At 46.6% G+C, this 21,716-nt stretch overlaps 1 protein-coding gene across 1 annotated transcript in view; it reads right to left on the bottom strand.

The window, feature by feature from the left end:
- Positions 1-1,441: 1,441 nt before the first annotated feature.
- The window catches only part of LOC102561204 (butyrophilin subfamily 1 member A1), a 40,400-nt gene continuing 20,125 nt past the window's right edge, over positions 1,442-21,716 (bottom strand). Inside the window, exons 7-16 of the mRNA XM_059715012.1 lie at positions 18,769-18,789; positions 18,285-18,305; positions 15,618-15,638; positions 15,136-15,156; positions 12,475-12,495; positions 11,992-12,012; positions 9,337-9,357; positions 4,705-4,725; positions 3,863-3,889; positions 1,442-2,261 (exon numbers count right to left, since the gene is read on the bottom strand). Coding sequence (XP_059570995.1) covers positions 1,741-2,261; positions 3,863-3,889; positions 4,705-4,725; positions 9,337-9,357; positions 11,992-12,012; positions 12,475-12,495; positions 15,136-15,156; positions 15,618-15,638; positions 18,285-18,305; positions 18,769-18,789 — 716 coding nt within the window. The 3' untranslated portion in view covers positions 1,442-1,740. The remainder of the gene's footprint in view (positions 2,262-3,862; positions 3,890-4,704; positions 4,726-9,336; positions 9,358-11,991; positions 12,013-12,474; positions 12,496-15,135; positions 15,157-15,617; positions 15,639-18,284; positions 18,306-18,768; positions 18,790-21,716) is intronic.

The following is a 21,716-nucleotide window of genomic DNA, read 5'->3' as shown; positions in this document are numbered from 1 at the left end:
GAAATGTGCCCTTACAGGCAAATGTGGGTTTCTGTCTTTGATGGATTTTCTGTGTGCACTCATCCGTGACTGCACGTTGTAGCTTGTCTCTTCCCATGTCCCTACCGTCTGAGCATTTTGTGCATTGGATGAAGTATATCATGTTATTTGATGTGCAGGTATAAGATCCATGGATGGTGATGGTTTGTTTTCTGGTATAGACATTTGCGGGGGGGTGAAGATGTAGTGCCAGGTTTCGCATCTAAGGCCATCCAGTTAGGTCCATTCCCAAACACCCCTTTCCCCAAAGTTTCCCCACAATGACCTACTGCAAACTTGCATATGGAACAAGTACAAGAGCCAGACCAAAGAGGAACACCCTAGAAAATGGCACAGGTAAAAGAAGGGGACATGAGGGCACCAACACTGCAAGGAGAGAGAAGTTATTAAATACATGCAAAGAGGATCCAAAGAAGAGGAACATACCTCCCGCTGTCCCTGCCACCCTAATGTAAGGGAAAAATTGGAGGGATCCTGATCCCTGATTTGACAATTGGTTTGATACTAAGCAGAAGAGCAGAGCAGGGTTATGGTGAACTTTGGAGGTGTCTACATATCAGCAGGAGGATCAGCCCACCCTAGGCACTGCCCCGCAGTTGGAGGTGTGGCCTCTGTCCACAGCAAATTCGAGCCAGAGCCCAGGAGCTGGATGACAGCCTTTCCTTCCACTCTTCTGCTGAAAAGTAGTTCTCCACTTTTTTCCCACTGACCTGAAACATAGCTCCTCCTTCTTCTTGCTGCCTTCATAGACGTAGAAAGTGAGGATACCTGTAGCAAAGTATGAATGACAGTCCCTGCGGGCATCTCCTTTACATGTTGAAATTGCACTCTGCTGTGCTGGAGTACAACTGGCAGGGACCTCCAGAGGTCATCTAGTCCAACCCCCTGCCTGAGCCAGGTTTGCCTGTATCCAAACTGACAACTGGCGCAATGGGATTTGGCCACAACTATAGAAAAGGTTTATGAGTTTCTGGCTCACGGGCAACACAGGAAGTGATGCTACAGTCCCACCAGACTGACATGGGAACTTGACAGGGAACGCAATTGGTTTTGCTCATGAGGAATCAAATCTCTTAAAGAAACTTGCTCGCTACACAACATTTATGACAAGGAAACAAGATGTGAAATAAATAAATCAATCACCAAGCAAAAGATACTTTGATATTTATTAGCACCACCTTTATTGACTGCAATTGTGAGTCCAATTTATCACTTAGCAGTGACTTTTCAATAATCAGAATGAGGGAAAAGGGCCAAAATTTGCACAAATCACTTTTTAAGCAGCTGCAGCGGCTCCACTTCTCAGGACCGGAGGCTCTGGACAAGGAGTGTGCAATGAACGTCAGGGCCAGGTTCAACTGCATTTCCCAACACAACCGGCCCTGGGTTTTGGTGCCTCCTCTTCACCGCCCCTCCCCCGCCCCCCCGCAGATGCACCCCCCAGTGCCGGACCTCACAGGCCCCCGAGGGCCCCTCGGTCATGCACCAAATGACACACGGGCAGAGACGACCGTCCAGCTCAGCCACGTCCTGCTCACCGTGGTCGGAGGATGAAGAAACCCAGCCTGCATGTCCAGGGCCACGGACACGGCACAGCTGATCGTCTGCAGCGAGAGGAGTCCTCCAGGGTCACAGACATGAGCATGACTGAGGCTACAGGGTACAATGAACAGGTCCCGTCCTGCACGTTTCCTTTCCCTCTCACTGGCAATGTCTCAGATTGATTTCACCATCCCACACCCAAAGCCAGGGCCGGATCCTGCCCCCTGCAAATGAGGCCGGCGGGAAGGTGAAGATCGGGGCCTCGGTGTCAGCATCGAGAAATGACACCCGCCCCAATGTGCAGTCCAGACAGACCCTGACCCTGCTGGGCACCCAGTGCAGGGACAGTGGGGTACGATCAGGGGCAGTGAGAGCATCGTAGTGACCCCCCCAGCGCTGCATAGCCCAGACCCCCTCCTCAGGGCTGAAGCTGATCTCTCCCTTCCTCTTCACAGAGTCTCTGGCCACCCCCACGGCCCACCATCCCTGCTCTCCCACCTCCACCTCCCACCAGTGTCTCCCGGAGGTGAATCCTTCACGGCCCAGCACACAGGACTGAGTGTCAAATCTCTTAGGATTGCCGGGCAGATCCTGCCATGTGTGTGTCCATCTCACACTTTTCCCATCCTCAGACAGGACGAGGTAGGGATGAGCCGTGTCTGGATCCAGAGTCACGTCCTCTGCGGGGAAAGGAGACAACAGGAGCGTGAGGAGCAGTGCTCAGCCCGAGGACAGGCTGTGATCAAGGCAGGGGCAGCTTTGGCTGCAGCTGGAGGTGAAGCCGGGATTGACCCAAGCAGGAAGGAGCCCGGAGACCTCAGCAAAGGGCAGGGCCGATTCCCCCCTGGCAGGAAGAGACGGGCCGGGGACAGAAACACACCGGCTGGGCCAGGGCTGGGACACGGGATCGTTCCCCTCCTGCACCTGCTGGTCACAGGCAGGGATGAGAGACCCTGATCAGCCCACACGTCACAAACATTTGTTATATCCCAGATTTCAAATGCAGGTCCAATTTCCCAAGTTTCCAGAGCTTACCCAGAAGGAACAGCCAAAGGCATAGCAAATGGGAGGAAGTAAAATATATGCACAAATAGGAAGGGTTTAAGGTGAAAATGGAGAGATAATGTGTGGGGAAGTGGAAGTGAGGAAGCCATAAGTGACTAATGTAAAGAGAAAGTTAATTGTTGGCTTTGGGTACAATGTTCAGATCTATCCAAGTGACTTAGGCATGTACGAATCTAAGACCAAACAAAAGCCTCCCATCAAATTGTGCCCGTATCATTACTGGCCTACAGGCCTCTCTGTCAGGTTCCTATTACCATTTTTGACCAACCTCTACTTGCACCTGCCAGGCTGTCAAAGACAGGATAGATGCTTCTTCTAGGTGTGTAATTCTTTGCAAAAGCCAAAAACAGAGGAGATTTCAATGTGTGAGTGATTTAATGTATTCTTGCCATGTACCCATCTCCTGGAGAGCCATGTAACAGAGATATTTTAGACTCATTACGGACAAGGGTCTAGGCTAGAACACAGGGCCCTATCCCTTCCTGCGCAGCTGCAGCCACCTCACCCAGCCAGACCCAGCTAGCTTGTGCTCTGCCTCCTAGCCCCACATCTCTATCTCTCTTGGCTGTTCAGCGCCCAGTTTCAGAAGGAGTGCCCACAACAATGTGGGGTAATGCAAGAACTGTGCTATGAAAAGAGGTTCAAATCCTGTTGGGGCAAAGGGCACCGAGAACCCAGATTTCCAGTTTCCTGAACAACTGTCCTAAGCACTCAAATGTTGGAGCTAAAATACAAGAACGCCAACCCCTCTTGTGAAGTTTAACACTTGCTAGTCGCACATTCCTGGCCATCTACATTTTCAAGCTTTTAACACCATACACATCCAGAAGGAACACGTATATGTAGCAGTGCACCGTTTTAGCCAACATAGCTTGCTTCACAGGCTTAGACTGCACATGTACATGTACCTGTCCAGACTGCCAGGGGAAATACAATGTCATCTATGCAAAAGGGACCCTTTTGGCACTCAAGTGATTAAAAATCAGCCATTTACACTCACAAGGGGAAATAGAAATTGCTGTGTGTGCAGTGGGGACTGCTAGGTTCCTCCAAAAAATGTGGCCATAGGAGGTTTTGAATCCTTTCACCTAAGTAAAAAGCTCTTCATGCCACAAACTGTTAGGGAGGCCTAAAAATTTGACCAGAAAGGAAGAAGGGAACGGAAATCACAGCAAAGGAGAGCGTTGACCATTGATTCAATATGAGCTTTCATTACCTCGACAGGCCACAGCTCTTCTCCACTCTGAAACAAAGAGAAATAGTGGTGAGAACTTATCTGAGCAAATGCAGCTGTAAAAGGAGTCTTGGATGAGGAGCATCTGGCTCAAGGAAATGCCAGAAAGACAAAAGCAATGCTGGACATAAATGAGGCAACATGTGGAAAGACTAGGTGGGACACTAAACTTTCATGTCATTAAATCCATAAATCCATTAAATCTCTCATCCAACAGGGTGATATCGAATGTCTAGATGCTGTTTGACCACTTGCTAAGTTGCAGTGACCAGGGAGCCTCAGTATCCAAAGACACCACTGATTTGGAGCTGCTGTACCATTTCCTGGGAGAAGGCCTGGCTCCAGAGATACTCCCATTATTGCCATCTAGGCTGGATCACTGGTAGTCACTCTCTCTGAACTGTTTAAGAAGTTTCTGGTTGGTCCAGAATACAGCTGCTGATTTACTCCATACTTTAGGGCACCTTGTACATGAAGCACATATTTAGGTCCCTCAAATGATTCCCAGCCATCTTATGATGCCACCTTACATCCTTGTTCCTAATCTTCCAACTAATTAACCCATGCACCTCCAGTTACCATAATGTTCAAATTTCACTCTGTGATCCACTATAACTGCTGTAAGGCCATTGGATACGAACATCACAAAGTCCAGAAAAAAGTGTCTGAGAGCTATGAACAAAACACCCCTAGCCAAAGGCATCTTCGTGTTATTTCCAGTTTTATATTCCAACAGGCCTTTTCCAGTTTTTCCAGCTTTTCCAGCTAGATGGATACATTTTACACCATGGAAAAAGTTATATTGTACACAGACAAAAACTCACCAAGTTCTTGTTGAAGGTCTCCTGGATTGAAAAAAAAAAATACATAAATTAAGTGCTTCTCATACAGAAGATTAGCAATCCCAGCCTTCCTTTTGTGCAAAGTATTACAGATCCCATTTATCCAGGCTACAGAGGAACTAATGAGATGCTGGTTCTTTTTCCAGCCCATGGGAGGGTCTTTGCAGAGTCAAATGCAGGGATTTCTGAGCAAGGAACCTTGTTTCTACTGCCTTCAGAGAAGGAGGATAAGGAACATTTTTAACAAGACTGTACCATGAATCTAACTGGCGTATGTCCACTGATTTCCTGTTTTAGGATAAACTAATTAAGAGACGGGAAAACTTACAAACAACTTTAAACAAAGAGGAAGCACTGCTAACAAACTCACATGAAGACCTTCCTTTCCTTTTACAGGAAGCACAAATGCCCCTTGGTGTCCCTTTCTGTGGAACCTATATCACCGGATGAATTATACCCTTTGCCAAGATACATTTTTGATATTGTATCATCTCCCAGTACCTGTACACAGAATTACAGTCAAGAAATTAACACTGGTATTTCATGGGATTTCCAAGCTGATGTTGTCCCTTTATGAATATAAATAATTAAATAACACCTAATCACTTCATGAGTGTAACTCTGGTTCTTTGTGTTCTGCATGACAACCTCTCTGTGGTGCTTAGCTGCGTACCACTACTAGTATGCAGGTCTGACTGCTTAGGATTGCATCCTTTTTCTGCCTATCCCCATTCATGTGCATGGCTAAGAGAAGTGGGATCTCTTTTGTGTTTATTTGACTGTTCTAACTTAGTTTTATCTGCTTTTTAACAGTTTCATTTCAAGAGACCAGGTTAAACAAGTTTCTATGCATGGGCCCTGCCTTTCGAACTTGTGAAATTTATAAGAGCTTTGATGCCATAAAAGAAAAGTGAGTCACAGGTTGCTGAGTAGTCCAGGCTTAGTGTGACTGGTATGACAGCCTATGGTGGAGGAGCCCTCAGCTCAAGAGCTCCAGGGTAGAACGGGCAAGCTCCAAGCAGGAGTTGTGTCAGGGGATGGCATTGTACTTTACCATCTCTCTGTGCAGAGAGAAGTTTTAATGATTCATAGATCCCTGTAGTGGTTTCAGGCTGGGATCTAGTACCCACTTGTCTCCAAACAACTGACATGCCTCAAATACTAGTAGGTCAGATATAAACCTGTACTGCCTAGAGTCAAAAGAGTTGAGATTTTTTTTTTTTTGGTTTGCTTTTTTTTGTGGAAATTATTTGTGCTGCAAGTTAAACTCGCTAAATCAGTTCTGACTCAGCTGTTCAAAAGGAATCATGTGGCACTACTACTAGTAACCACCCTCCACCCCAGTGTCTTTAGGCCAGGACTTCAGATACTCGAAAATCCATTGGAAGGATGCCAAAATCCATTGGCCACCCCTGGGGCTTCAGATGTTTCCAAATCCTTTGACAGGCATCTTACTTTCAGGCCCAAGCCCAGAGCCTTCGGGTTGAGATGCCCCCAAGTTTTGCTTGAACTCATCTATAAGGCCCTCAAAGCAAGCTAGGGAGAAGAATATCATTTCCATAAAGTGAGCTTAAAGCCGCTACACCTCGGCGGCACTGGCCCATTGCAGAAGAGCAGTTCTCCCCGGGTGCGCTTTGGGAGCACTGCTGTCATGGACACAGATACATGTTTCTCCCCAGCCAGGTGAAGAACAGGCACTGCACTTGATCTGAGCCTTAAGAGGCTTCATCTACTCAAAGACCCTTGTTTGCTGGAGGTCTAGAAGAGCTCAGTGCTTCTGAAATCAAAATGGAGCAGTGGAGCAGCACCCCTTGCCCACCCCACTAGTGGTGAGCAGCTGTTTACTTACAAAGATTACTGGGAAGATTAGATAGTTGGGAGAAGTGATAGGACTGGCAGCAGCAGACTACTAGCATTAACCCTTCTACTTCCAGGGCTTAACATTCTTGATAGTTTAATAGAATTACAGCTCCATCCTCCCTTAATGGTACATCTACACAAGGGAAAGTTAGGGCCAGGTTAATTAAAGTTAAAAATAGCCACCCAATGTAAAGCAAGTTGGGCAGCGGGGGAACTAGTGGGCATCATTATGGGGTTCAGGGGACAGGCAGGCTCAGGGGTGAGTTCCAGGCAGCAAGCATGCTCTACAGGGGTTGCGGTGGAAGGGGGAGGTAGGATGTGCTGGAGGCCTGGGAGACTGGGGATGAAACCATGGTCCACAGGGAGATCCATATGATTGCGAGGTTAGTGGATTATAAGGGGTATAAAACGAGGGAGGCATTGTCCTTTGGGTGTATATGGGATATTAGATGGGAGAGTGGGATCCATAGAGTGAATTGGGGAGCAAGATAGGTCTTCAAGGGGGATCAAAGGGATAGGGGAAGAAAACAGGGTCTGCACAAAGCGGGTTGTGGGGGCAGGAGGATTTGATAGAGTCAGGGGGGAAGCTGGAGTGTTTGGGGAGGCTTGGGATGTTTGAGAGCTCTCTGCCCCTCCAAGACCAAGGGTTACTTTGGCCCCTGATTCCCCACACCCCCAGGAAACCAGCCTTCCTGTTGCATTGACCCCAAACCATATCCTGACTTACTTCCTCAGCTCTGGGCATGAGTGAACACCTTTAAAACTGCAATGAGAAGCATCTGGTGGGATTGAGGATTTGGTGGGGTTGGGAGGGATTGATTTCTCCACAGTTGGGATTGTCCATTAGGGGTGGCATAGCCCAGTGGGGTAAAAAAATAGCCTGGTGCCAGGGGGGCAAGAAACTTAAGCTAGATTGGGTGGCAATTGTTTAACATGTTCTAACCTCCGTTTACTTCCCTAAATATGTGTGTGTACCCTAAATGCATCACATCCAGGGAGGCTTGGGCATGCCAGGACAGTAATTCAAGGGCATAACATTTTCAACATTATGTCTTAAGTGGAATGATGTATACGGTTAATAGTTGATATTGCACTCCCTGGCTGCATCTACACATTCGTTAGTGCCCTGTAGTTACTGCCCATTTACTTTAGTCAGTGTAAAAACAGGAACTAAACCAAAGCATAGAAGTGTCACTAGTGCAGAGTACTTCCAGCGCACACATTATAGCTGACGCTAGCATACAATACAATAACTCTACTGTGCATTATTGTAATCGAATAGCTATTACCATGACACACTAATGGATCGTAGAATTAGTCTTGTGCACATTAAGCGTTTCATGAGGGGGGCCGTCCATCATTTGTCATATGCATGGGGAGTACCTGGCAGCCTACAGCCAGTAAAAGCAGCTGGTGGGAGTGACACTGAGCTGAGCGGCTGACAGGATAGAAGGGAGCTTGGGCGGGGGGGTGGAGGGGTGCTGTTACAGCAAATAAAGTCTGAGGTTTTTACCAGTTTGCCTCACAGATAGAATGAATTGAGATTTGGATGGGTTTCTTGACTTGAAAATCAAGATGAAAGGCATCAAATTCTCCCCTTTCTCTTTTGTGAAATGATTGCATTGCATTAGACGGTGAGGCACAAAATTACCCTAAACCCTACATTTTTAAAGTTAATGGAAGAACTAACAATTTGCCTCAAAAAAACCTTAACACACAAAGACCAGTGAGAGGAACTAACTTTTTGACAAAAAAATTATCAGATGAGAGAAAAAGACACTCGCTCATATCCAGTGCCTCTTGGGACTAAGGAGGGAAGACCTTCACGTGGGGACGGGAACCATGGTGAGTGAGAATAGTTTGGACTGTTCCTCCACCTCTCCCATGCTGTAAGCCAGATGTCTGCAATCCACAGCCTGTGCAGGGATTGGATCTGGCTCAGAGTCAGAGGGCTTCAGCAGCACAGTGGGGTGGGAGCTTTGCCTTTGCTACACCACAGCCAGGCAGCGGGGAGCTTCCCCAAGCCACGCTGTGGCCACGTAGGAGGGAAAAGTGGTGGCAGTGGCAGCAGCTGGGTCCTAGCATTGGCCCACCTCAGACTCAGGCAGGGCTACAACATAGCTGACTCACTGCATCCTGCCCCTGGAAAAATGTTCCCAACCACTGCTGTCGGTAGCCTAAACATGAGAAGTCAAGAGTGCCTAAAATAGGCTGATACCGATTCCTCCCAAGTGAGGTAAAGGGAGAAATTCAGGAGTGTGTAACCCCAGGTTTGTGGCCATCAGCTACCCAGAAGCTGGATAGCTGGGTAGTTCAAGGACTAGAATTTTTAGACACAAATTTTACTGCTGAAACAAAGGGTGTGATTGGTTGGGAAGGCTGTGCGCAGATATCGTAAAACTGCTGACACTTGAAAAGTTTCATGTCCTAAATGTGAAGAGCATGAGGCTTGTGCTGTCTCTGTTTCTTATGTATTATGTGTCTGTGTTTCATTAGTACGTAACTGCTATAAAGAATGGCTAATGGGAAAAAGGGAAACTGCTTCGTGAGATGTCTTCCGCCCCAAAGCTCATTATTGCTATTGCTTCTCATGTCTTCATATCACCCTTCCCTACGGATTTCCTCAGCTTTAGTCATGTTCTTCTTAATTACATGTTAATAGCAGACCCAATAATGAAATTAAGCAATCACTCATATGAGAACACAACTTCTTACAAAAAATCGACCTTTTGGAACAAGGGTCGTTTCACTTACCAATTTCTACATTCTTGTTCTCTAAACAAATAAAAACAAATAGAAATCATTATTAAAGGCCTACTTTGTTACAGCACATGTCACAGAATATGTAAGCCTTGTGCTGCTGCATCTTCACCTGCAATGGCTTGTGCAAGCTACGCAAGACCGCTGGCACACACAGCCATTGCACTTTGCTGTGCTGGAGGATTGGTGTGTGGCTAGGTGCCTGCCTGTCAGCTTTTATTTGGCTGTAGTACAATCTTACCCTTCTGATGTTGGATTTATTAGAAGACAGTTACTTACTAACTACAGTATATTAATTCCCCAGGCATTTACCTTTTATTCTGAAGAGATATATGGTCAGGATTATGAAAATTAACAAACCTATCTGGTGTACTGAATAAATTAAACAAAATATTCTGTAGTGTTTTACTACCCACATGAGATTAGAGTTGTGTGTCAAAAGGCAGAAACCTATTTCCAGGAAGATTTTTGATGTTTTACCAAAATGACTGCTCCACCCTCCCTTAATAGTACAAGTACACATGTGGGGAGGTTAGGGGCAGGTTAGATCAAGTGGAAAATGGTCCTTAATTATAAAGCAGGTTGTGGGGGGTGAAGGGACACTAGTGGGAACAACTGTTGGGGTCATGGGGCAAGGGGCCTTTGGGTGGGCTTCAGGGAGCAGACAGCAGCTACAGGGGTGTTGTGGGGAGGGGGCAGGCAAGGTCTGCGGGAGGTCTGGGAGACTGTGGGGGAACGCAGGTCCACACAGGGATCTACAAGTTGGTAACAAAAAGCGGGGTCCAGGCAGGAGAAGGGGAGGGACACAGGGTCTCTGGGCGGATATGGGAGAATAAAAAGAGGAGTGACATGTCTAGAGTGGATCGGGGAGCAAATCTGATTTGCAGATTGGGGATCAGAGGGTTCACGGGGCAAACAGGGTGTGCGGGAAGGGGTTTGAATGGCTCCAGGAGGGTTTGGTAGAATCAGGGTCAGGTGGGGAGTTCGGGTAGGATTGGGATGCTTGGGTGCTCTCTGCTTCTCTCAGACCAAGGATTATTTTGGCCCCTGATTCCTCACACTCCAAGGAAACCAACCCCCCCACCCACCCCACTGTGCCAACCCCCCATCCGCCGCTCATCCTGACTTGCTTCCTTAGCTCCTGGCACAAGTGAACACTTTTAAAACCGGAAGCAGAAGTGTCTGGTGGGATTGGGGATTTGGTCAGCTTGGTGGGGTTGGTTTCTCCACAGGTGGGTTTGTCTATTTAGGGCTGGCATGAGAGCCCAAGGGACTAAAAATAGCCTGGTGCCAGGGGTCAAATCACAAAAGCACAGCCGTGGGCCTGGGCTGGTTTTGAAAGTCCTGGGACTTTGCTGGGAACCGTACAGCAGGCCAGTTAGGTCAGTGTTGTGGGATGCAATCTAGACTAGGCTGCCTCTGAGATACACTAACATTAGATGGGGTCGGCCATTTTTAGACCAATCTAGTCTTCCTGAACCTCTGTACACTTCGCACTTAGATAGACTGAAATAGGGCTCTAAGTGGACGGTCTGCACATGGGCAAGCTAAGCTAGATCTGGTGCCCGTTCTTTTACATGTTCGAACCTCCCTTAACCTCCCCAAATGTCTATACGTGCCCTAAAAGTGCCACATCCAGGGAGACTCTGACATTCCAGGAAAGTAATTCAAGGGCATAAAAATCTCAACATTATGCCTAAAGTGGAATGATGTATACTTTTCATAGTTGATATTGCACTCCCTGGCTGAGTCTACACATTCATTAGTGCCATGTTGTTACTGCCCATTTACTTCAGTAAATGTAAAAAGAGGAGCTAAACCAAAGCCAAAACTGTCACTAACGCAGGGTAGCGTTGGCGCACGGGTGATAGCAGCATGCACAAGACTAATTCTACTGCGCGTTATTGTAATCACATGGCTATCACCATGATACACTAAGGGAGCATAGAATTGGTTTTGTGTGCATTTAGTGTTTCATGAGGGTGGCTTTCCATTGTGTGTCATCTGCAGGGGGAGTGCAGGGCAGCCTACAGCCAGGAAAAGGAGGGAGCTCTGCATGCAGCTGTGGGGAGTGACATTGAGCTGAACAGCTGACAGGGTGGACGGGAGCTTGGCTGGGGGGCGTGCTTCCCAGCCCAGTGTGCCACCTCCAACTCTGCCACCCCTGGACCTGCTTCCCTCAGCTGCCCGCAAGTTGGACAGCCTTGCTGTTATAGGAACATGCTTTCTAGAAATGAAATATATTTCTGGGACAAAGGGATGTGATTGATTATATGACCCTTGGCCCCAGATATGGTACAACTGTTGACGCTATGATAGTTTCATGCCCTTCTCTGAAGAGGAAGAGCTGCTGCTTTCTCCCTTACTTGGATGTTCTGGGTCAGTATGCCAGTAGGATGTAAGTACCAAAATAATGACTCATGGCCATAAGAGCAACTGCACTGTGAGATCTTTTCCACCCCAAAGCTGTATGTATTGATGGATTATCACATCTTCATGCCATCCTTTCCTGTGGATTTTTCAGGTTTAGTTACATTTTTAACTACATTCGAAAAATGACCCAGAAAATAAAATTAAGCGAGTAGGAAATTTCTTATTTTACAAGCAGAAAAATACCCGAACTTTTGGAAGAAGAAAGATAGCACTTACCAATTTCAGACTTCTGTTTCACTAAACAAAATCAAATATAAATCATTACTAACAAGATTATCTGTTACAGCAAATAAAGCAATGAATTCTTACGGGGAAATTCACAAGTGGTTTGAAGATGTGCAGGAGGTTTTTTGACACCTGCATAGTTTCATGTCCTTAATGTGAAGAGCACGAGGTTGTGCTTTCTCTGTTTCTTATGTATTATGTGTCTGTATTTCATTAGTACGTAACTACTATAAAGAATGGCTAATGGAAAAAAGGAAAACTGCTCCATGAGATCTCTTCCACCCCAAAGCTCTCTATTTCTATTTCTCTTCACATCTCCATATCCCCCTTCCCTACAAATTTTCTCAGCTTTTGTCATGTCCTTCTAAATTAGATATTAATAGCATCCGCAAAAATGAATTTCGCAATCACTCGTATGGGAACACAACTTCTTTTAAAAAATTGACCTTTTGGAATAAGGGTCGTTTCACTTACCAATTTCTGCATTCTTGTTCTCTAAACAAATAAAAACAAATAGAAATCATTATTAACGGCCAACTTTGTTACAGCACATGTAACAGAATACATAAGGCTTGTGCCGCTGCATCTTCACCTGCAATGGCTTGTGCAAGCTACACAAGTCCGCTAGCACACGTCGCCATTGCACTTTGCTGTGCTGGAGGATTGGTGTGTGGCCGAGTGCCTGCCTGCCAGCCTTTATTTGGCTGTAGTACAGTCTTATCCTTCTGATCATGGATTTATTAAATGACAGATACTTAGTAACTACACTATATTCATTCCCCAGGCATTGAACTTTTATTCTGAAGAGATATATGGCCAGGATTATGAAAATTAACAGACCCATCTGGTTTACTGAATAAATGAAACAAAATATTCTGCAGTGTTTTACTACCCACGTGAGATTAGAGTTCTGTGTCAAAAGGCAGATACCTGTTTCCAAGACTGAAGATTCTTGTTGTTTTACTAAAATGATCGCTCCACCCTCCCTTCATGGTAGAAATACACGTGTGTGGAGGTTAGGGGCAGGTAAGATCGAGTTGAAAATGGCTATCTGACATAAAGCAGGTTGCAGGGCGAGGGGGAGACTAGTGGGAAGACCTGTTGGGGTCATGGGGCAGGGGACCTCTTTGGGCGGGCTCCAGGGAGCAGACAGCATCTACAGGGGTACAGTGGGGAGAGGGCAGGCAAGGTCTGCGGGAGGTCTGGGAGACGGTGGGGGAACGCAGGTCCACAGAGGGATCTACAAGATGGTAACACAAAGTGGGGTCCAAGCAGGAGACGGGGAGGCAAGCAGGGTCCAATGGGCAAATATGGGAGATTAAAAGGAGCAGTGACTTCCCTATTGTGGATTGGGGAGCAAATTTGGTTTCAAATTGGGGATCAGAGGGTTCACAGGGCAAACAGGGTCTGCAGGAAGGGGTTTGAATGGCTCCCGGAGGGTTGGTGAAATCAGGGTAGCAGGTGGGGAGTTCGGGTAGGCTTGGATGTTTGGGTGCTCTCTGTTCCTCTGAGACCATGGATTATTTTGGCCCCTTATTCCTCACACCCCAAGGAAACCAGCCCCCGCACTGCACCAACCCCCCACCTCCCGCTCATCCTGACTTGCTTCCTTAGCTCTTGGCACAAGTGAACACCTTTAAAACCGGAAGCAGAAGTGTCTGGTGGGATTGGGGATTTGGTCAGCTTGGTGGGGTTGGTTTCTCCACAGGCAGGTTTGTCTATTTAGGGCTGGCGTGAGAGCCCAAGGGACTAAAAATAGCCTGGTGCCTGGGGGCTAGTCACAAAAGCACAGCCCTGGGCCTGGGGTCGGGGCTGTTTTTGCCAGTACTTGGACTCTGCTGGGAACTGTACAGCAGTCCAGTTAGGTCCGTGTTGTGGGAACCAATCTAGACTAGACTGCCTCAGAGGTACACTAACGTTAAATGGGGTCAGCTATTTTTAGACAAGTCTAAGCTTCCTGAACCTCTGTACACTTCGCATTTAGACAGACTGAAATAGGGCTCTAAGTGGATGGTCTGCGCATGGGCAAGCTAAGCTAGATCTGGTGCCCCTTCTTTAACATGCTTGAACCTCCCTTAACCTCCCCAAATGTCTGTGTGCGCCCCAAAAGTGCCACATCCAGGGAGACTCTGGCTTGCCAGGAAAGAAATTCATATGGCATAAAAATCTCAACATTATGTCTTAAGTGGAATGATGTATACTTTTCATAGTTGATATTACACTCCCTGGCTGAGTCTACACATTCATTAGTGCCATGTAGTTACTGCCCATTTACTTTAGTTAATGTAAAAACAGGAGCTAAACCAAAGCCAAAATTGTCACTAGGGCAGAGTAGCACCGGTGCATGGGTGATACTAGCATGCAGAAGACTGATGCTACTGCACATTATTGTAATCGCACAGCTATTACTATGATACGGTAAGGGACCATAGAATTGGTTTTGTGTGCATTATGTGTTTCATGATGGGAGCTTTCCATTGTGTGTCATCTTGCAGGGAGTAAGGGGCAGCCTGCAGCCATGAAAAAGGGAGCTCTGCATGCAGCTGTGGGGAGTGACATTGAACTGAACAGCTTACAGAGTGGACGGGAGCTTGGGCAGGGGGGCGAGCTTCCCAGCACAGTGTGCCACCTCCAGCGCTGCCACCGGTGGATCTGCATCCCTCAGCTGCCCGCAAGTTGGACAGCCTTGCTGTTATAGGAACATACTTTCTAGAAGTGAAATATATTTCTGGGACAAAGGGCTGTGATTGATTATATGACCCCTGGCCCCAGATATTGTACAACTGATGACACTTTGATAGGTTCATGCCCTTCTCTGAAGAGCAAGAGGTTGTGCTTTCTCCCTCACTTGGATGTTCTGTGTTAGGATGCCAGTAGGATGTAGGTACTAAAATAAAGACTCATGTCCGTAAGAGAAACTGCATTGCGAGATCTTTTCCACCCCAAAGCTCTGTTTATTGATGGATTATCACATCTTCATGCCATCCTTTCCTGTGCATTTTCTCAGGTTTAGTTACAACATTTTTAACTGCATTGGAAAAACCACCCAGAAAATAATATTAATCAAGTAGGAAATCCCTTCTTTTACAAGAAGAAAATAACCCGACCTTTTGGAAGAAGAAAGACAGCACTTACCAATTTCAGACTTCTGTTTCACTAAACAAAATCAAATATAAATCATTACTAGCAAGATCATCTGTGACAGCAAATAAAGCAATGAATTCTTATGGGTGACATTCACCGGTGGTTTGAAGATGTGCAGGAGGTTTTCTGACACTTGTATAGTTTCACGTCCTTAATGTGAAGAGCACGAGGTTGTGCTTTCGCTGTTTCTTATATATTATGTGTCTGTATTTCATTACTATGTAACTACTATAATGAATAGCTAATGGGAAAAAGGGAAACTGCACTGAGATCTCTTCCACCCCAATGCTCTCTATTGCAATTGCTTTTCACATCTTCATATCACCCTTCCCTATAAATTTTCTCAGCTTTAGTCCTGTCCTTTTTAATTACTTAGTAATAGCGTCCGCAGTAATTAATTTAGCAATCACTCGTATGGGAACACAACTTCTAACAAAAAATCAACCTTTTGGAATAAGGGTCGTTTCACTTACCGATTTCTGCATTCTTGTTCTCTAAACAAATAAAAACAAATAGAAATCATTATTAAAGGCCTACTTTGTTACAGCACATGTAGCTGAATACGTAAGGCTTGTGCTGCTGCATCTTCACCTGCAATGGCATGTACAAGCTTCGCAAGACCGCTGGCACACACAGCCATTGCACTTTGCTGTGTTGGAGGTTTGGTGTGTGGCTAGGTGCCTGCCTGCCAGCCTTTATTAGGCTGTAGTACAATCTTATCCTTCTGATCTTGGATTTATTAGTAGACATTTACTTACTAACTACACTATATTCATTCCACAGGCATTGACCTTTTATTCTGAAGAGATCTATGGTTAGGATTATGAAAATTAACAAACTCATCTGGTATACTGAATAAATGAAACAAAATATTTTGTAGTTTTTTTACTACCCACGTGAGATTAGAGTTGTGTGTCAAAAGGCAGAAACTTATTTCCAGGACTTAAGATTCTTGATGTTTTACCATAAGGACTGCTCCACCCTCCCTTAATGGTACAAGTACACATGTGGGGAGGTTAGGGGCAGGTTAGATAAAGTTGAAAATGGTCCTCAAATATAAAGCAGGTCATGGGGGGTGGGGGAGACTAGTGGGAACCACTGTTGAGGTCATGGGGCAGGGGGCCTTTGGGTGGGCTCCAGGGAGCAGACCGCAGCTACAGGGGTACTGTGGGGAGGGGACAGGCAAGGTCTGCGGGAGGTCTGGGAGACTATGGGGGAACGCAGGTCCACAGAGGGATCTACAAGATGGTAACAAAAAGCAGGGTTCCAGGCATGAGAAGGGGAGGGACGCAGGGTACAATGGGCGGATATGGGAGATTAAAAAGAGGAGTGACATGTCTAGAGTGGATTGGAGAGCAAATTTGGTTTTCAGATTGGGGATCAGAGGGTTCATGGGGCAAACAGGGTGTGTGGGAAGGGGTTTGAATGGCTCCAGGAGGGTTGGTAAAATCAGGGTGGCAGGTGAGGAGTTCGGGTAGGCTTGGATGTTTGGGTGCTCTCTGCTCTTTATGACCAAGGATTATTTTGGCCCCTGATTCCTCACACTACAAGGAAACCAGCCCCCCGCCCCACACACACTGAGCCAACCCTCCACCCTCTGCTCATCCTGACTTGCTTCCTTAGCTGCTGGCACCAGTGAACACCTTTAAAACCAGAAGCAGAAGTGTCTGGTGGGATTGGGGATTTGGTCAGCTTGGTGGGGGTTGGTTTCTCCACAGGTGGGTTTGTCTATTTAGGGCTGGCGTGAGGGCCAAAGGGGCTAAAAACAGCCTGGTGCCAGGGGTCAAGTCACAAAAGCACAGCCGTGGGCCTGGGCTGGTTTTGGTAGTCCTGGGACTCTGCTGGGAACTGTACAGCAGGCCAGTTAGGTCAGTGTTGTGGGACGCAATCTAGACTAGGCTGCCTCTGAGATACACTAACATTAGATGGGGTCGACCATTTTTAGACCAATCTAGTCTTCCTGAACCTCTGTACACTTTGCACTTGGATAGACTGAAATAGGGCTCTAAGTGCAAGGTCTTCACACGAGCAGGCTAAGCTAGATCTGGTGCCCATTCGTTTACAGGCTCGAACCTCCCTTACCTTTCCCAAATGTCTATACATGCCATAAAAGTGCCACGTCCAGGGAAATTCTGCAATGCCAGGAAAGTAATTCAAGGGCATAAAAATGTCAACATTATGTCTTAAGTGGATTGATGTATACTTTTCACAGTTGATATTGCACTCCCTGGCTGAGTCTGCACATTCTTTAGAGCCATGTTGTTACTGCCCATTTACTTTAGTAAATGTAAAAACAGGAGCTAAACCAAAGCAAGAACTGTCACTAACGCAGGGTAGCCTCGGCGCATGGGTGATAGCAGCATGCACAAGACTAATTCTACTGCGCGTTATTGTAATCACATGGCTATCACCATGATACGCTAAGGGAGCATAGAATTGGTTTTGTGTGCATTTAGTGTTTCATGAGGGTGGCTTTCCATTGTGTGTCATCTGCAGTGGGAGTATGGGGCAGCCTACAGCCAGGAAAAGGAGGGAGCTCTGCATGCAGCTGTGGGGAGTGACATTGAGCTGAACAGCTGAGAGGGTGGACCGGAGCTTGGGCAGGCGGGCAAGCTTCCCAGCACAGTGTGCCACCTCCAACTCTGCCACCCCTAGATCTGCATCCCTCAGCTGCCCGCAAGTTGGACAGTCTTGCTGTTATAGGAACATACTTTCTAGAAGTGAAATATATTTCTGGGACAAAGGGCTGTGATGGATTATATGACCCCTGGCCCCAGATATGGTACAACTGATGACACTTTCAGAGGTTCATGCCCCTCTCTGAAGAGCAAGAGCTTGTGCTTTCTCCCTTTATTGTATGTTCTGTGTCAGTATGCCTGTAGGATGTAAGTACCAAAATAATGACTCATGGCCATAAGAGCAACTGCATTGTGAGATCATTTCCAACCCAAAGCTCTATTTATTGATGGATTCTCACATCTTCATGCCATCCTTCCCTGTGCATTTTCTCAGGTTTAGTTACAACATTTTTAACTACATTGGAAGAATCACCCAGAAAATAATATTAAGCAAATAGGAAATTCCCTTTTTTACGAGCAGAAAAATACCCGACCTTTTGGAAGAAGAAAGATAGCACTTACCAATTTCAGACTTCTGTTTCACTAAACAAAATCAAATATAAATCATTACTAACAAGATTATCTGTTACAGCAAATAAAGCAATGAATTCTTATGGGTTAAATTCATGAGTGGTTTGAAGATGTGTGGGAGGTTTTCTGACACTTGCATAGTTTCATGTCCTTAATGTGAAGAGCACGAGGTTGTGCTTTCTCTGTTTCTTATGTATTATGCGTCTGTATTTCATTAGTACGTAACTACTATAAAGAAGGGCTAATGGGAAAAAGGGAAACTTCTCCGTGAGATCTCTCCCACCCCAAAGCTCTCTATTTCTATTTCTTTTCACATTTCCATATCCCCCTTCCCTACAAATTTTCTCAGCTTTTGTCACGTCCTTCTAAATTACATGCTGAGAGCATCCGCAGTAATGAATTTAGCAATCACTCGTATGGGAACACAACTTCTAACAAAAAATCGACCTTTTGGAATAAGGGTCGTTTCACTTACCAATTTCTGCATTCTTGTTCTCTAAACAAATAAAAACAAATAGAAATCATTATTAACGGCCAACTTTGTTATAGCACATGTAACAGAATACATAAGGCTTGTGCCGCTGCATCTTCACCTGCAATGGCTTGTGCAAGCTATACAAGTCCGCTAGCACACGTCGCCGTAGCACTTTGCTGTGCTGGAGGATTGGTGTGTGGCCGAGTGCCTGCCTGCCAGCCTTTATTTGGCTGTAGTAAAGTCTTATCCTTCTGATCATGGATTTATTAAATGACAGATACTTAGTAACTACACTATATTCATTCCCCAGGCATTTCCTGTTATTCTGAAGAGATATATGGCCAGGATTATGAAAATGAACAAACCCATTTGGTTTACTGAATAAATTAAACAAAATATTCTGTAGTGTTTTACTACCCACGTGAGATTAAAGTGATGTGTCAAAAGGCAGTAACCTATTTCCAGGACTGAAGATTCTTGTTGTTTTATCAAAATGATCGCTCCACCCTCCCTTCATGGTAGAAATACACATATGGGGAGGTTAGGGGCAGGTAAGATCGAGTTGAAAATGGCTATCTGATGTAAAGCAGGTTGCAGGGCATGGGGCAGACTAGTGGGAAGACCTGTTGGGGTCATGGGGCAGGGGCCCCCTTTGGGTGGGCTCCAGGGAGCAGACAGCATCTACAGGGGTACTGTGGGGAGAGGGCAGGCAAGGTCTGCGGGAGGTCTGGGAGACTATGGGGGAACGCAGGTCCACAGAGGGATCTACAAGATGGTAACACAAAGTGGGGTCCAGGCAGGAGAAGGGGAGGGACGCAGGGTCCAATGGGTGGATATGGGAGATTAAAAAGAGGAGTGACTTCCCTAGAGTGGATTGGAGAGCAAATTTGGTTTACAGATTGGGGATCAGAGGGTTCATGGGGCAAACAAGATCTGCGGTAAGGGGTTTGAATGGCTCCAGGAGGGTTGGTAAAATCAGGGTGGCAGGTGGGGAGTTCGGGTAGGCTTGGGATTTTTGGGTGCTCTCTGCTCTTTATGACCAAGGATTATTTTGGCCCCTTATTCCTCACACCCCAAGGAAACCAGCCCCCGCCCACACACACACACTGAGCCTACCCTCCACCTCCCGCTCATCCTGACTTACTTCCTAAGCTCCTGGCACCAGTGAACACCTTTAAAACCGGAAGCAGAAGTGTCTGGTGGGATTGGGGATTTGGTCAGCTTGGTGGGGGTTGGTTTTTCCACAGGTGGGTTTGTCTATTTAGGGCTGGTGTGAGAGCTCAAGGGAGTAAAAATAGCCTGGTGCCTGGGGGCTAGTCACAAAAGCACAGCCCTGGGCCTGGGGTCTGGGCTGTTTTTGCCAGTACTTGGACTCTGCTGGGAACCGTATAGCAGGCCAGTTAGGTCCGTGTTGTGGGAACCAATCTAGACTAGACTGCCTCAGAGATACACTAATGCTAGATGGGGTCAGCCATTTTTAGACAAGTGTAAGCTTCCTGAACCTCTGTACACTTTGCACTTAGACAGACTGAAATAGGGCTCTAAGTGGACAGTCTGCACATGGGCAAGCTAAGCTAGATCTGGTGCCCATTCTTTTACATGCTCGAACCTCCCTTAACCTCCCCAAATGTCTGTGTGTGCCCTAAAAGTGCCACATGCAGGGAGACTCTGGCTTGCCAGGAAAGAAATTCATATGGCATAAAAATCTCAACATTATGTCTTAAGTGGAATGATGTATACTTTTCATAGTTGATATTGCACTCCCTGGCTGAGTCTGCACATTCATTACTGCCATGTAGTTACTGCCCATTTACTTTAGTAAATGTAAAAACAGGAGCTAAACCAAAGCCAAAATGTCAGTAGTGCAGAGTATCGCCAGCGCACGGGTGATACTAGCATGCAGAAAGCTAATGCTACTGCGCATTATTGTAATCGCATGGCTATCACCATGATACGCCATGATACCATAGAATTGATCTTGTTTGCATTAAGTGTTTCATGATGGGAGCTTCCATTGTGTGTCATCTGCACGTGGAGTACGGGGCAGCCTGCAGCCAGGAAAATGAGGGAGCTCTGCATGCAGCTGTGGGGAGTGACATTGAGCCATCCAATTTAAAGCCAGTCGTGGGGGATGGGGGAGGCAAGTGGGAGGAACTGTCGGGGTCGGTGGGAAGGGGAGTCTTGAGGAGGGTTCCAGGGATCAAGCAGGGTCTATCGGGGTATTGTGGGGAGGGGGCAGGCAAGGTCTGCGGGAGGTCTGGGAAACTATGGGGGAAAGCAGGTCCACAGAGGGATTTTAGGATCATAAGGAAAAGCATGGTTCAGGAGGCAGAAGGGGAGGAGAAAGGGCCCTCTGGGCAGATTTGGGAAATCAAAAGGAGGAGTGACATCCCCAGAGTGTGTTGGGGAACAAGTTTGGTCTTCAAGGTGGAGATCAGAATGATTTCATGGCAAATAGTGTCTGCGAGAAGAGGTTTGGGCGGATCCAGGCACGTTTGGTAGAATCAGGGTGGCAGGTGGGGAGTTCGGGTAGGCTTGGGATGTTTGGGTGCTCTTTGCTCCTCTGAGACCAAGGGTTATAGTGGTCCCTGATTCCTCGCACCCTCAGAAAACCAGCCTTCCCATTGAGCCAACCCCTGCCCTTCCCCCTCCCTGCGCACATCCTGACTTACTTCCTGAGCTGCTGGCTAAAGAGGTCCTAAAAAGGCAGGTAGATATTCCCCCCTCTGAAGCAAAGGGAGAAATTACATGTGTAGCCCCAGGTTTGTGGCTCCCAGCTACCCAGAATATGGACAACCTGAAGTTCAAGGACTAGACTTTTATGCATGAAATGTACAACTGGAAGAAAAGGATGTGATTGATTGGGAAAGCTGTGTGCAGATATTCTACAACTGCTGACACTTGGATAGTTTCATATCCTTAATGTAAAGAGCAAGAGGCTGTGGTTT

This window comes from Alligator mississippiensis, chromosome 11 (assembly GCF_030867095.1).
Source record: "Alligator mississippiensis isolate rAllMis1 chromosome 11, rAllMis1, whole genome shotgun sequence".
Lineage (NCBI taxonomy): Eukaryota > Metazoa > Chordata > Crocodylia > Alligatoridae > Alligator > Alligator mississippiensis.
This window is presented reverse-complemented; position numbering and strand designations above follow the sequence as displayed.